The following is a 14,601-nucleotide window of genomic DNA, read 5'->3' on the forward strand; positions in this document are numbered from 1 at the left end:
CCCTACAGCAAACAGCATACTGTTATACCCAAGAATCTTTCAGGTAGGAAAATAAAGATGCCATGAATGGACAAAAACCTCCAAAATTATTAATTTCTTTTTAAACCCCGTAATACAGTATTAGATGACATGCTTCTTTTGAAGGCAAATCTGAAAACACGGGTGTGCAAGTGTCTACATTTATTCTTGAATTATTGAAAACTAGTAATACATAAAATAGGTATTATCGCAACAATTTAGGACACTGGAATTTTATGACTAAAACAGGAAAAAAAAAGAAAGAAATTTTAATTCCAGCATCAAAATGTTCAGTCTTGAATGAACAAAATGGTTTTACTAGAGTGACTCAGAGAAGGCCCTCAGTTTGCATTTGTAGTTAGTATCTACAAGGCAGTTACTCATTACTGTCATCACACTGGACAGATGTGTATGTATATATCATCTTGTGTTTTGGGGTTTTTTTCATTTGTTTGTTTTTGTTGGGGTTTGGTTTTGTTTTTTGAGAAGGAAAAGCTTTGCATTTGCCTCTGTGTTGGGTTTTATTTAAATTTTGTAATGGTTTTTCTGTTTTCTTTTGCAGTTGTATTTCTTACCATCTTGGCACTGAAATGGCCATGCGCAAGCTCTCCTACAAAAGTAAGCTTCTTGGGTTCTGATCTCTGAAGAAGATGCTTTTTCACTCCTTCTATGGCTCTCATATAGTCTTCCAACAGCCTGTGAAAAAAATCATCCCCAATTGGCTCACATGCACACAATTAGAACATATTTGGTCATAGCTGATGTTCAGCACAATCTTTTAGACAACTGTTACTTCAGTCTACAGAGTAATATTTAACTAAACATGAAAACTCAAAAAACTCCCTCAGTAACCATTAACACGACATTAATCAGTTGTCACTACCATGTAGCAATACTGGGTTTACTTGAAAAGTAAATAACACTTTAATACTTATTCAAATATTAAAGAAAACACCTTCAACTGTTTCTAGGCAATAACCAAATTTTATTTCAAAAATCCTTGGAAGCAGAGTTATTGAAATCACAGAAAATCTAGGCTGGGAAGGACCTCTTGGAGGTCTCTATTTCAACCCTCTGCTCCGAGGCAGATTCAATTTCATCAGGTTATCCAAGCAATTTTTCAGTACCCCCATCCAAAGATGGAGATCCAAAGAGTTTAAACAATCTTTTCCAATTGACCTGTCTCACTGTGAAACACTGTTTCACAGTATTTAATTTCATTTTTCCTTGCTTTCATGTACTTTCAATATGGAAAAAACTTGTTGATTGTGCGGCTCACAAAATGCCATTGTGGTCCCAAAGACACCGGTTCTCCATTTACAGTAAAGTAAGCCTCAGAAAGAGCAGTGATGAAAGCTTTGTTTGCAGAAGGGCATCTGCTCTGACACACAGAAAAGCCTCCAAGAGGCACATTTTTGCTCTGTCTGCATTAAACTCCTTGAAATTAACAAGGAGTCTAACAGTCTAACAGAATTAGCTTATATGCAGACTTGTCTTGAAGGAAAGCTTCTTTTCCAAGCTCTTTAACTCCTCCTTGTAAACACTCTTCCACTAATGCAGTACAGATAAAAGAAACATATGAGACTTGAAGAGGGACTTTTTACAAGGGCATGCAGTGATAGAGCAAGGGTCTTTAAACTGAAAGTAAGGAGACTGATACTGAATATTAGGAAGAAATTCTTCCCTGTGAGGGTGGGGAGGCCCTGGCACAGTTTGCCCAGAGGAACTGTGGCTGCACTATCCCTGGAAGTGTCCCAGGCCAGGTTGGATGGGGCTTGAAGCAACCTGGTCTAGTGGAAGGCGTCCCTGCCCATAGCAGAGGTGGCACAGGATGAGCTTTAAGATCCCTTCCAACCCCAACCAGTCTGGGATTCTGGAATTAAAGAGAAGATAAGACAAACATCAAACTCCTGTCTCCCTTCACCTTTCACTAACAAACCCAGAGCAAACACAGACATCACTGTCAAAAGGAGATGCCCACAGTATTTCAGAAGTGTCATTATTATTCTCATCTGCTTTCTGTGACACTCCTCACATTTGAGGAAGAAAAGGCTTTTGTGGAGAGGGAGTTTTAAGACTAAGGCTAACTCTCCTTGTGTTCTTTCATCATGTTACCATGCGTCTCTCTTCTTAGCTTGCTTTTAAAAACAGTACTAAGTTCAGCTGACTCTTGAGCACATGCATTGTTTTTCTTTAAGCAGCAAACTACAACAGAGGGTTTTACAGCTCACCTGATTATCACACCAATATGAGAAGTGTAAAGAACTTACTCATTTTCTTTCTTTCCACCCTGAATCCACTGCTTAAGCAGATACTCATAGTAGCTGTCAGCTCTGGCTCCCAGAGTGTAGACCCCCAGGTGGGTGAACTGCCCGCTGTTGGTGTTGATGAACATAGGCACAAGGCCATCGTTTTTCCCTGAGAGGATGTGAACATGCTTCATCACCTCATCTACAGCTTTCTGTAAGAAAATGGAAAACATAAATTATAGGTATAAATGAGGTACAGAACTGTGTCTAGTCACTACAGTCCAGTAACAAACCTGTAACTTTGCTTCCCCAAATTAGCATCAGGGACATCAAGTTCAGCTAGAGCAATATATTAAATTCAAGATTTCAGACTTTTGGACTCTCAAAATAAGATGTTCTGGTTATGTTCAAGTACTGTGAAGCAATTATAACTGTTTCCTTTCCTTGAAGGCAAGCCCACTCAAAAGCCAGTACTACAGCACTCATTTACTCAGACTTGCAAAGTAGAAGTCCAGCAAAAAAATCAACTACACGAATCTATTTAGCAATAGTAAGGTTCTTTAAATTACTGCATTCTTCAACACTGAGCTGTGGATACAAAATATCAAAATAATAACATCAAACAAAAAGAAAAATGGAAAATATTATTTTCTCTGAAATTGTTTTTATCTCAACTAACTTTTCCCTATATGGTGACCTGCTCTCAGACTCTTAACTACCGAATGACATTTTAGTTCCTTGGATGGGTAACATTTCAGTTTTGTTCTCTGCACATAGAAAACAGTATCAAGAAACCACACTCAGATATTTTTATTTTTCTACTTAAAAGCTGTTTCTGAGGAAGAAAAACAATTACTCATCTCCACGACTATTTCTGGTATTCAATAAAATAACGGAATATTTTGTTTCTTTTTCTTCCCTTGTTTAGAGTTTCACAACTTATTTATCATAACTTATAGACTCCTGAGACTGTGAGTACTGATGGAGAGTCAGTGGTAGAGCTGCAGAGAAATGGACAAAGCGAGCGATATCAACTGATTCTTCCATACCCGGAATTTCTCATCTCCAGTCAGATGAGAGAGCTCCCTGAACTCCAACTGAATGCTGGTCACCTCTGCCACAGTGCTGTCAGATGTCCAGCGAGGGGGATGTGCAGTGCCCCGACCAATGTTGACATCAGAATAAGGTATCTTGGATGGCGTCTTGAATGCTGGCATAAGCCTGTTTCCAATGTCTTTCTAAAGAAAGCACAGGGTGTCACAACAAGTCAAACCAAAAACACATATATATAAACGGACATCCCATTGGATTTTCTTCACAAAGCAGATGAAAAAAGAGAGAACAGCAGCTTAGTTTTATATGATGCAAGCAATTAAAGAAATTTTAAAAGTCATTAACTTATTCATAGTTTCCACCTTGTCCTTAGCACTGCAGGCCTCATCTGAGGCTGCAATCCCTATCATGCAGTCACGGGCTCATCTAGCTAATCTGCTGAAGCGGCTGATGCTGTTAAGACACACAGAAAGGGCAGCAAAAAACAACTATTACCCTTTGCCAATCATTTATTTCTTCTTTTGTTTCGTGAACTTCATGATGGTCAGCCATTCATCAGCGGAAGACCAGACATACAAGAAAAGGTGACAAACACAGCAAGGCTTTGAGGTTGTACAGAGAGCAGAAGTGTAGGCTTCAAAGCTTAACGGTAAATGCCTTTCCCACCACTTTATGAAACTGTTAAAAACCAGCAACATTTAACTTTCTGAGGAATCTTCCCTCAACTTTGTCCAATATGGAATACATAACACAATTTCATTTGTAAGGCCAGACACTCACAGCTTTTTCCAGGAAAAGGCTATCTCCAGAGAGGTGATAGGTGCTCAGCAAGCCACCCAGGATACGGATAGTGCTCTCAAACAGGTTCACATCCACATTTTTATCAAAGACTAAATCATTTGCTACCCATTTTCTTGCTTCTTCAAACTCTGCAAAGTGTAAAAGGCAGTTCAGTTCAGAACTTCTGGCATGTTCTAATAACTAAAGACATGAGTACTCCATATATCCATGACAGTTACTTGTATTTGTCTACAGAGATGAATATTTTAGGTGGAATATTAAAATGAAGAGCACATGGGAAGAAGTTTCGTTACCATTGGCTTAATTCTTATTCAGCACACACCACAGAAGCATACAGACAGAAATATCCACCAAAACAGAAAATCCTTAATAGTTAAAAAAATAGAATATTTTTTTATTAAAATAGTCCCAAAATTAAAATCGTTCAGATCCATCCATTTGACTTGTCAGATAATTAGTTACACTTCCACAAAGCCTGCTACTTTTAATTAAATCTTTTTCAACCAAACCCATTATGCAGTGAGATAACAGGTAACATTTTCAGTTAATAGCTTTAGCCTAGCAATGTCCTCAGGAGCCTGCTTCCTGCAAGATGGTGCAATCTTTTTCTCTAGAAACAAAAATGGTTGTTTGTCACATTACTAATTCAAAAGAGAGGTTAAAAGAAAAGCCATATTAGGTTCATCAATCAGCTTAGCAGCAGCATCACTCAGTAACTGCTTTGGCACAGGGTCTCCACAGTGCATGTCAGTCAACTTAGCCCTCACAATTGGAGGCTGAGCTATTTCAGTGATCTCACAGCTTCTGGAAACTCCTGCTTGTGAGAAGCAGAACAACCGGTTTACCAGAAATGGAACGCATTACTTAGAAGATAAACTCTGGAGCAAATGGATGCCTCTGTGCCCTCCAGTCCTGGATGCTGGGCAAATACAGGATATTGGGCACATTGAGAAGAATTACTAAAATTCTTCAGTCAGTGTTGTCAGAAGTACAACAGCAAAGGCAGAGTTCTCTGCCACAGAAGCTTTTGCATTCATCAGCTGATAAGAAAGACTAGCAGCCTCAAACAGAACTTGCATTTACATAGCACTTGTTATTCAGAAGAAACCCCAGGAGCTCTCTAAGGCAGTCAGCAGAACTGATAAAAAACAGAAAGAAGTCCTCACCAAGAAACCATTTTCAACACATCTCTAATAGTAATAATTTATTTTAAAAACTCTACTCAGTTCAAAATTAATTAGGAAAAAAAAGAGCAACATACTGTCAACTTGATTAAACTTCAAGACAGCCTGCGCAGGCTTAGAGCTGCACACACACAACATATTATTTTACAAAAACTTCAAAGGTAGAAGAGACAGAACCATGAAATACTTTGAGTATTTATTGTACCCTCACTGGCAGCTCTGTTCTTCCTATCATGACTGAAAAATCTGTAAGTTTAATAAAAGTTTACAAAGGTGGCTATTGACCATGGTTAAACAGATACAGTTCCAGAAATATTTAAATACCATTAAAAAAACCTCTGCATCACCAAAAAAAAAAAAAAAATCCCAACCAACCCAAACAACCAACAACAAAAAAAAAAGGTCATAAACACTAATTAAGCATTTAAGTTTTTTGCAACAGAATTGCAAAATGTTTGGCTTCATTTTTAAAATCTGTTTGAAAGTTTTCTAGCATGGCCATTTCCAGAATAACTCTCAAAAATACAGACAAGAAAACAATTCAGGAAAGAGGTACTGAGCACTCCCTTTCTCCACCCATGGATTCCTTACAGAAACAGCCTTCTTAAATCCATATATGAAATATTGGTATTAGGTGTGGTAAAACACAAGCAAGGAACATCAAGACAAACTACTCAAGAGTGATGGGCAGAAAGCCTCCAGTGGCTATATAATGGCACAGAGGTTTTAGTACAGAAACAAAGACCAGGAAGTTTATTAAAACATCCCTCAAATTCTACCAGATACATACATTGTGTACACATACATATGTATGTATGTATTTACCCTCACAGGGAAGCTAAATTTATAGGCCAGTGTAATAAATATTCCCCTCAAAGAACTCTGAACAGGCAGTACCTGAAAATAAATGAAAGAATTATTTTAGGGGAAAAAACTGGAAGAGGACAAAAAATTACCTTCTTTTAAGCCTAAAATCCACATGGTATCCAAGGCATCGATTAAGGTAAGCCCAAGTCCAAACCACTCGCTGTAGGACTTGGACAAAGGCTTCAGTTCATCATGGCCCCAGGCAAAATCCTTGTACCCTTTCCAGGCATGGCGGAAGGCTTCAATCACAGCCAGCTGGCGCTCATTGATGGGCACTGCAAAGGAGAAACAGCACCTTGCTCAGGACTTCTACAGGGCACTGATGGAACTCTACTACGCACCACTTTACTGCATTCCACCGAAAATAAAATTTCTTCCAAACTAACTGATCACTGCAATGGAAAAACCACCCTCACATTATTCGTTTCAGAACAGCCTTTCCTCTGCAGAATAGCCAGTCAGTGTTTCCAGTCAGCAATTCAGTCAAATTCTCTGGAAGAGAGAAATCTCTCTGAAAGAGAGAAATCTCTCTGGAAGCAGAGATTTCTCCCTGGCAACAAAACTGTCACTTCTGCAAATAAAACATTAAAATAATCACATGCACAGCTACAGATGAGTATCACTAAAGCTCAAAAAGATGAAAGTCAGGAAATACCAGATTAAGATCCATGGTAATCCAGGTGCTGAATACATATGCTTAAGAATAAAATCCTCAGCTAATTCAACACATAACATCTTTTCTTCATCTTCCCTCTCTTACCAACTGCTGTCTGTTAAATTTAAAATCACTTCTTCAAAATTATTTCTATTGAACTTTCTTATTTAATATCAAAATAGAAAGAAAATTTACATTTTCCATCTTGGCAAAACCAAGTCTTTTTCCATAGTTGTACTGATGTTTTTGCTTGCAATCTGCCATGAAGGGGAGCTTATGTTACACACTGAACATGAAAAATTTCAAGCCATTAGCTGAAATTCTGAAAAATTATGAACAAAGACTTCTAGAGTGGGAAACACCAAGCAGCACAGCTAACCCTATAAATATTAAGCTTGCAGAAGTGCAAATACATCACACTGAAATATGTTCATCACACCAGCACTTCCCGGTTTCTCTTCTGAACCCAGAAAAAGGAAGAACAGGTTCTTAGCTCCACAAGTGCAGCAACTTGAAAAACAACTTCTGTAGCTTTCTGGTGAGCCTTAAAAATAGTTCCACTTAGTTCAGGGAGGAAGTCACTTTCCCTGTATTTGCAGAACAAAAGGAAAGGCACAGCTGAAAAGGAAGCTGTCTCTTTCATACCCTCCTTCTTTAGGTTATCCTGCCTCTTCCCAGAGGCTACATTTCAAAGATTTGTCTCTAAAATTTATTTTCAAATTCTGAAGGCTAAGAAGCATGAAGGCTGGCATAGTGAAATAAGAACACTGAAAAACTAGGATGTTCTAGGTAAGCAATCTCTCCTATACTTTTTGTTTCCTTTAATCTAAATAAATAAATAAAATTATGCGTATGGGGAGAAACTGCACAACTGAAACCATAAAAGCAAACAAAAAAAAGGTATCATTAGCTGGCCTATTTACCTGGTTCTTTCTGGTCTTCAGCTTCCACAGGTGAAGGTTTTTCTAGTTCTGTTATTTTACTGGATGGAGGTTCAGTGCTTTGGTCAGGTTCTATCACTGCTCCTCTCCAGCTGCAAATACAAGGGACTTATTTTGGTCACAGAAAATCATGCAAATGAATGGGACTTACCTCTGTATTTCCTTTATCACACAAAACTTTGATAAAACAGAAGTTAGATTTTGTATCAAGGCTCAAAATTATTATGTGGCCCACTAAGTAAGTTTTCTGTTCAAAGAAATTTTCTTTGCAGAGAAATTTTACTTGATTAAGAAATGTGTGTTACCAGCTCTTGGAATTTCGTTAAATATCTTGACAATGGAATTTAATAAAAAACTACTTACAATAAGCACCTCAAAATGTTGTATTACAAGCAATTTATTATCTACCAGCTCTGAAATGACCACACTAGCTACTAATGCTAAATAGTACCATGTTGAATCCTCTCAATCCCTCCCCCTGAGGGAAATCCCCAGGGCCTTGTCTTGGAAGAATATAGCATAGAGTTTGCCCACCTAGGCTGATAGAGAGGATGCAGCCCATGGTGCTCTGCAGCACTATTGCCAATCTGCATTAGATTGCTTCCCTCATTAGCCAGTTGACACTGCCCACCCCAACTATTCATCCCTCATTGCCCCTACAGGTTGCTGCCCTTTGTCCTTTTCTCATGGTCTTACTCTGAGCAGCTTCTGAAAGAGACACTTCGAAGAAGGTTGCAGCATTTCTACCATCCTGCCATGCTGCAACAGTAACACATAAACGACGATCACCAAAACTCATGATTAAGTACAAAGGATGAGATGCTCAAAGTACTAACTCTGCTATCAAGGGATCACAAGCCTTCTCTTCTACCACAGATGTGTAAATCAGTTTTTACAGGTTTTCATGAAGAATCTCCTAAGGGAGAAGTCTTTCAGAGCAGACTTCAAGTCAGGCCAAATTCAAATCAAGATCAAACAATCTCAACCATACCATTTAATATATAGGTATGGTGCCTTTGAGCCCATTATATGCTTCCTAAGGGAACCAGGCTTACAGGATCTTTAAAGTCTATACTGTTTACTTTAACAGTCTGACTGTCTCCAGTCAGCATATCTTCTGATTAAGATAAATGCCATATTTCATTTCTTACTTTCATTCTTTAAATTTGTAGCTAGTCTTCACTATGTTTTCATTGCTCTTGTAAGTTCGCTTATTACCACCCTGTTTAAATCTGTGAGTTACAGCACAAGCCAAAACAAAACAATAAAACATTTTCAGACAATACTGACAGCCAAAACGCTGAGCCAGGCACAGTTCTGATGCTATTATCTGCTCATCTGAGCCAGTGCTAAAGACAACATAAAACACATAAAACCCTCAAGCCTCATGTTCCAAGTCTGAAGAACCTCTGCTGAACTTTTGGTAGTCTTTTCTATATCCACGTTACTTTCCTTCACTTATTCCCAAATCAAAACACTTCCATAACCATAGAAGCACAGACCTTCTGTTAAAGATACTTCTAGATCTGTACAAGGAATGAAATGTCTTGTAAGAAAGAAGTAAGTACATCGTGTTACACTCACACAACTATGCACACATCCATTGGTTCTGCCTGGTCGGCCTGGGCCCAATTTCTTTAGTGGCACCAACCCACAAGAAGCACTGACAATGCTATCACTTTCCAAACCTGCCCCAGGACAAAAACACTTGTACCAGTACTGTTAGATTGATACTGTTAGATTAACATTTATTACAACGAACAGCAGAAACCTCTGGACACCGAGAATCTTGCTGAACATTAAGAGTGTCTAAGTGCATTAGAAATACAGCCAGCCTCGCAGGGCTCCAAACCCTCTGCAGCTGTGTGATGGAAACAGTAAAATCAGAGAAACTGCACATTCATCAAAATTAAATCTATCAGCCTAGTAATATCAGCAGCTATCAGGCCAGGCCTGAGAACAAACCCACACAAAGAAAGAAAATAACCTCGGACACATACAAAAAGCCCTTGAAATTTTCACTCCAACACTCAACGGATCTTGGCAGAAGCAAGGGGGAAGGAGACAGTGTACCTTGCCTGAAACGTTTCTACCTGATAATGGATTTCTCCGTTTTCTCTACTTTATCTGCTTCGACCAGCTCTTCTACAGCCCTCATGGTATCATGTCGGGTCTTCAGTCTTGTGTCTCTCCGTGGTGCCTTGATCTGAAGATTTGAAGGACCACGACGAACATGAGGTGGTTTCGGTGGCTTCTGAGAATAGAAAAAAAAATGTGCTTGTTAAGTTGCAGAGATGGTAAAATTTCAAACCATAAATCAATATCATTCCAGTATTAAACATAAATTCAGATAAATCTTATTTTGTTTGTTTTGCAGCAGGCAAATTCTGACCTGAATGGAACCTATGCTAAAGATCTTGTGGGTTTGTTTGCTTTAAACTTTTGGTTAAATCATCCCATTCATAAGTTTACACTGATAAATTACTTCTAAACTACCTTTACGGCTCCCAAGTATTCATTTAACACAAGGTAGTGACAAAGGATTGTGAAGACATTTGATTCCATTCTACTAGGCACAGTAAATTTATGAGAATTAGCAAAAGAATGCAAAAACAAGTTTCCACAATGCCAGTGTAAAAACCAAGAATTACTATAAAGTAATACACGTACACTTTTGCATGATGAAGAAAAGATTTCACACAAAATTTTGTATTCATTAACTGAACATTCCTGAATTCGTGAGATAAATTCATGACAAACAACACAGTAACCAGTATTCCTTTGCTCCACTAATTCACACAGTCAGTTGATGTTCCTTTCCCACTGCATTCCCCACAAACATAACCCTTCAAAACCTATCATCTGCTCTTTCTGAAGCTATTTCTCAAGCTCTCTCAAGATAAACCATGACTCCACGCTTCGCACAAGAGTGGAGACTGATTCACACAGCACAAGTGAAGCCTCAAGTAAGAGGTCAGTGTGACATAAAGTCCTGGCACTCCTGGGCAGAGCAGTGAGTAAAAAAGAGCATACAGAACATGTAAATAAAAAAGATAAAGCCAAGAAATACAATACCAAAACCCTCCCTGAGAGGACAGCATTCCACCAAGAGCACACGTTTACTGCAAGTTCTAACTCCTTCCTCCACAACAACTGTTGGAACCAAGCACTATTTGCCTTCATAAACTCTTTGTGGCATTAGAAAACTAATTTCTTCTCACATTACCTGCAGTGAAAGCTCAGGGTAGTCTCCATGGTTGGCATCTGCTTTCTGGGGTGCTGGTAGAACAGCTGGATTTGCCAGCTTCAATCTAGGAATTTCTTGTTCTGTTCTCTGATCATCCAATGATTTGTTTGTTATACCTAGACACACAAAACTACTCAGCACAAGGAATCAACAGTCAAGGCTGCAGTTAGAAATTTGTAAGAGTTTGCTGTATACAAGTAGTAGATGCACCTCCAAAAACTGTTTGCATTCACAAAGCATTGATAAACACACACTAATTGTTAGATACAAAGCGTATTTTGGTATTAGTCCTCTCCCTATTATATAAAAGGAAGCTGCTAAAAGGCACATGGGGATTTTTAAAATTACTACTATTTCAGTTTTTCAATACAATTAATAAGATAACATCAGAGGTAATGTGCATTAGTATTATCCAAATGCTTACAATTTCTAAACTGATTAGGTTTGAGCTACCCGCATTTACATACAAACACAATAAAAAAAAACACATTCAAAACCTTCAGATCTTAATCAACTGTCATAGTTTAGGAAGGGTAGTTCCCAATTCAGTGCTCCCTGAAACCACAAAAACTCCACTGCTTTTCTCTTTCCCCTTTTCTGTTCTGCCCTCCCCCTTCACCTTCCCTCTGGGGTGTATGAGTTGAAAATTGGAGGCACAGAAGGCAAAGATCACAGGTTGAGATAAGAACAATTTTGGAGAAACAGCAATGAAATAAGAAAACAAACAGTAAGGACAACAATATTAATAACAAAAGGTATAGGAAAAAGAAACTATTTACATGAAGGCATGAATAAAGATGGCTGCCCCTGCTATGTTTTCTCTTCCAGGAGGAGCTCCTTCTGCCCAGCACAAGGAGCCCCTTTCTCCCCTCTCCCATGCCCAGCAACGACTGAGGGGGTACAGAATAACATCCAGACCTTAGCCACACTCCCTCCCAGCTACTTCAACAAATTAACCATCCTGGCTGAAACCAGGACATCAACTAAAACAAAACGTTGCTCTAGTCAACATAAAGAAAGAAATTGGAATGCCAAAGATATTTTTGAGTAAGCACTGCATCATTCAAATACCACATGAAATCATCTCAGATCTGCATTTTAATGAATACACCCAGTCATTACCAACGGACATTAAAACTGGAAAGACCCACAATCATCTCCTAATCTCTTATTGTGAGCTGTACAGAACACATACTTTTCCATGTTTCCCCCATGCTTGTGTACGAAATTACTCCACACACTGCCAAGAACGCAAACAGGAAGAGAATGACACTCCGCTGGAGTCGGGACAGCTGCTTCCATTTCTTTAGGAGAGAAAAGAAGTGAAAGAAAGAATACTTAGCATGACATTAAGAACCTATTTGGTTAAAAATAAACTCTTATTGGTTCATTCAGATTAAAACTGACAAAATTGACTAGGCTTAATTTTACCCTGTTTCCAGCTGCATATATCCATTGCTTATTCTCTTTGATAACAGAGAAAACAGAAATCCAACCAGATGGCACAAGACGCTCACAAAAAGAAAAAAAAACCAAAACAAAACATAAGAGCCACCTGCTGCAAGAACCTCAGAAGCTGCCAAATGCCAAGACTCCCAGAAAGCTTCAACTACAGCTGACTTCAATCACAACCTCCATTGGCTGACCTGAGCACCTGCTAAGCTATCAACTGGGAAATCAGCCAAAAACCTCTTTCCTCCTGGCTGGCAAGGGACTGCAGAATGCACATGCAAAATTAGAAACAGAAGAAAACGGCAGGAAAACAAAAAATGTTACTGCAGCAAAGAAGAAAAGCTCAAAATAAGGTGAGCACCAATCACTGGCAGGTCATGGGTTTGATCCTTGTAGGGGCTGTTTGATTAAAGAGTGGGTCCCTTCCAACTCAGAATATTCTGTCAATCTGTAAAAGAGAAGTCAGGTATCCTGGCTCTGACAAGCATGGGAACTGTCACACAGAACAAATTCTGCACCACAAAAAAAGAGGCACCAACTTGCAGCAATGTGAAAATTGAGTAGAACACCACAACAGCAAACAGGACAAACCCACAATCTTTTCAAGTTTAGTCCTGGGCAAAAATGTATTGTTAATACTAGATTTTATGCAACAATCGCTGAAAAACTGACAGCAAATTACATTAACCTGTATGAGGCCAAGGTACATTAGCCTCAATTTACAGAGAGAGAAGCTGGAGTTAAACATCAAGGGCTAAATTGCCACCATTACTTTTCCAACAGTCCTCCTGAAATTCACTAATTCTGGTTTGGATATACAGAAGGAACTTCATTGCCAATGCTGCACTTGGGAAGGACCTTTGCCACAAACCACACAGTACCTCCCACAGCCCTCATCCTCTTAGCAACAACCGGAGGCCGGGAATGTCTCCGTGCAGAACTGCCAATGGGCTCACACGGTGAGTCCCACAGCACAATTTCCTGTCTTCCACCTGCACTGTTGACTGTACAGGAATACTGTACATCCTTCTCTGGAAACACTGCAAAATGCTGGTCCTGCTGTGTCATCTTCAGTTCTACCTGCTTAGCAAACTTTATGACCCTCTTCCCATTGCAAAAAGACGCTTGAAATCCAGCAGCTCTGTGGTTCATCAGGGTAGGATGGGAAAAGAAGCTTTAATTGTGGTGTCTTGCAACGGGTAGGAGTAAGGCACAAGAACATGTGAGGGCATTCACCACCATCTTACAGGTTTTTTGCTCACAAAGAATAAGTGTAAAATGAAGGGTGATGACTCGGGCCCATATCTCTCTGGCTGGTAATAAAAAGAGAACTGTGGGACTGTGTGCCTAAACAAGCTCTTCATACACACTTCATCTGATGACGTGTAAAGCCTCTGCAAGTGACTATACATCATCTCCTATCTGTAACAAGGGTTATCTTGGCCCTCTGACTCACTCTTCCCCACAGAAGATTCTCCAGCCCAAGACTCCCATCCCACATGAAGCTATCTGCCCATTCTACCCACAAGCAGACAAGAAAGTCACTTTCCAGAGCTCTGCCAGAGAACCCCCTTTCTCACACTGTTCCCTTTAATCTCCATGGGCAGAAGACAGGACCCTCCCCTCAAGCCTTAACACAGGGAACAAAGGCACAGAGACCAAATCTTACTCCCCTCATTCCTGTCCAAAGAGTTCGGCGTTGCCCCTCAAATGTGCACGAGCAGAGGGCAGGATTTTACCGTATGCCCCCGATCCCAGCTTTATTCGTGAAAATTAAGACATGACTGGAAACACTTCAGCCAGCCCGCGCCTTATATACCCCTACCCCGCGGAGAGCAGCCCCGCGAGCACTCCGAAAGCAGAGCCCAGAGCGAGGCCGCCCCAGCGCCCACAGCCATGGCCTCTGCCCGACTCGGAACTGGGGGACAACGCCAGGTCCCCCATGACACTCCAGATGCACCTAAGCCTAGGGATATTCCTGGCCGCCCAACAGCCCTCCCCCATCACCAGGTGGCCCCCGCACCCAGGCCGGGGATACCCCGGTACCGCACAGCTCCCCGCGTGGCCCTCACCCGCCAGCAGGAGCGCCGCCGCCAAGCCTTGCTGTTGTTATAGCCACCGACCCAGGCCGCCC

The 14,601-nt window shown here is 40.1% G+C and overlaps 1 protein-coding gene across 1 annotated transcript in view; it reads right to left on the bottom strand.

Annotated features, from left to right (window-relative positions):
• The window catches only part of MAN1B1 (mannosidase alpha class 1B member 1), a 19,631-nt gene extending 5,037 nt beyond the window's left edge, over nucleotides 1-14,594 (bottom strand). Inside the window, exons 1-10 of the mRNA XM_014308142.1 lie at nucleotides 14,540-14,594; nucleotides 12,211-12,319; nucleotides 10,995-11,131; nucleotides 9,862-10,022; nucleotides 7,751-7,860; nucleotides 6,262-6,447; nucleotides 4,101-4,249; nucleotides 3,317-3,505; nucleotides 2,289-2,479; nucleotides 594-714 (exon numbers count right to left, since the gene is read on the bottom strand). Coding sequence (XP_014163617.1) covers nucleotides 594-714; nucleotides 2,289-2,479; nucleotides 3,317-3,505; nucleotides 4,101-4,249; nucleotides 6,262-6,447; nucleotides 7,751-7,860; nucleotides 9,862-10,022; nucleotides 10,995-11,131; nucleotides 12,211-12,229 — 1,263 coding nt within the window. The 5' untranslated portion in view covers nucleotides 12,230-12,319; nucleotides 14,540-14,594. The remainder of the gene's footprint in view (nucleotides 1-593; nucleotides 715-2,288; nucleotides 2,480-3,316; nucleotides 3,506-4,100; nucleotides 4,250-6,261; nucleotides 6,448-7,750; nucleotides 7,861-9,861; nucleotides 10,023-10,994; nucleotides 11,132-12,210; nucleotides 12,320-14,539) is intronic.
• Nucleotides 14,595-14,601: the final 7 nt, after the last annotated feature.

Source organism: Geospiza fortis, unplaced genomic scaffold (assembly GCF_000277835.1).
Source record: "Geospiza fortis unplaced genomic scaffold, GeoFor_1.0 scaffold85, whole genome shotgun sequence".
Taxonomy (NCBI): domain Eukaryota; kingdom Metazoa; phylum Chordata; class Aves; order Passeriformes; family Thraupidae; genus Geospiza; species Geospiza fortis.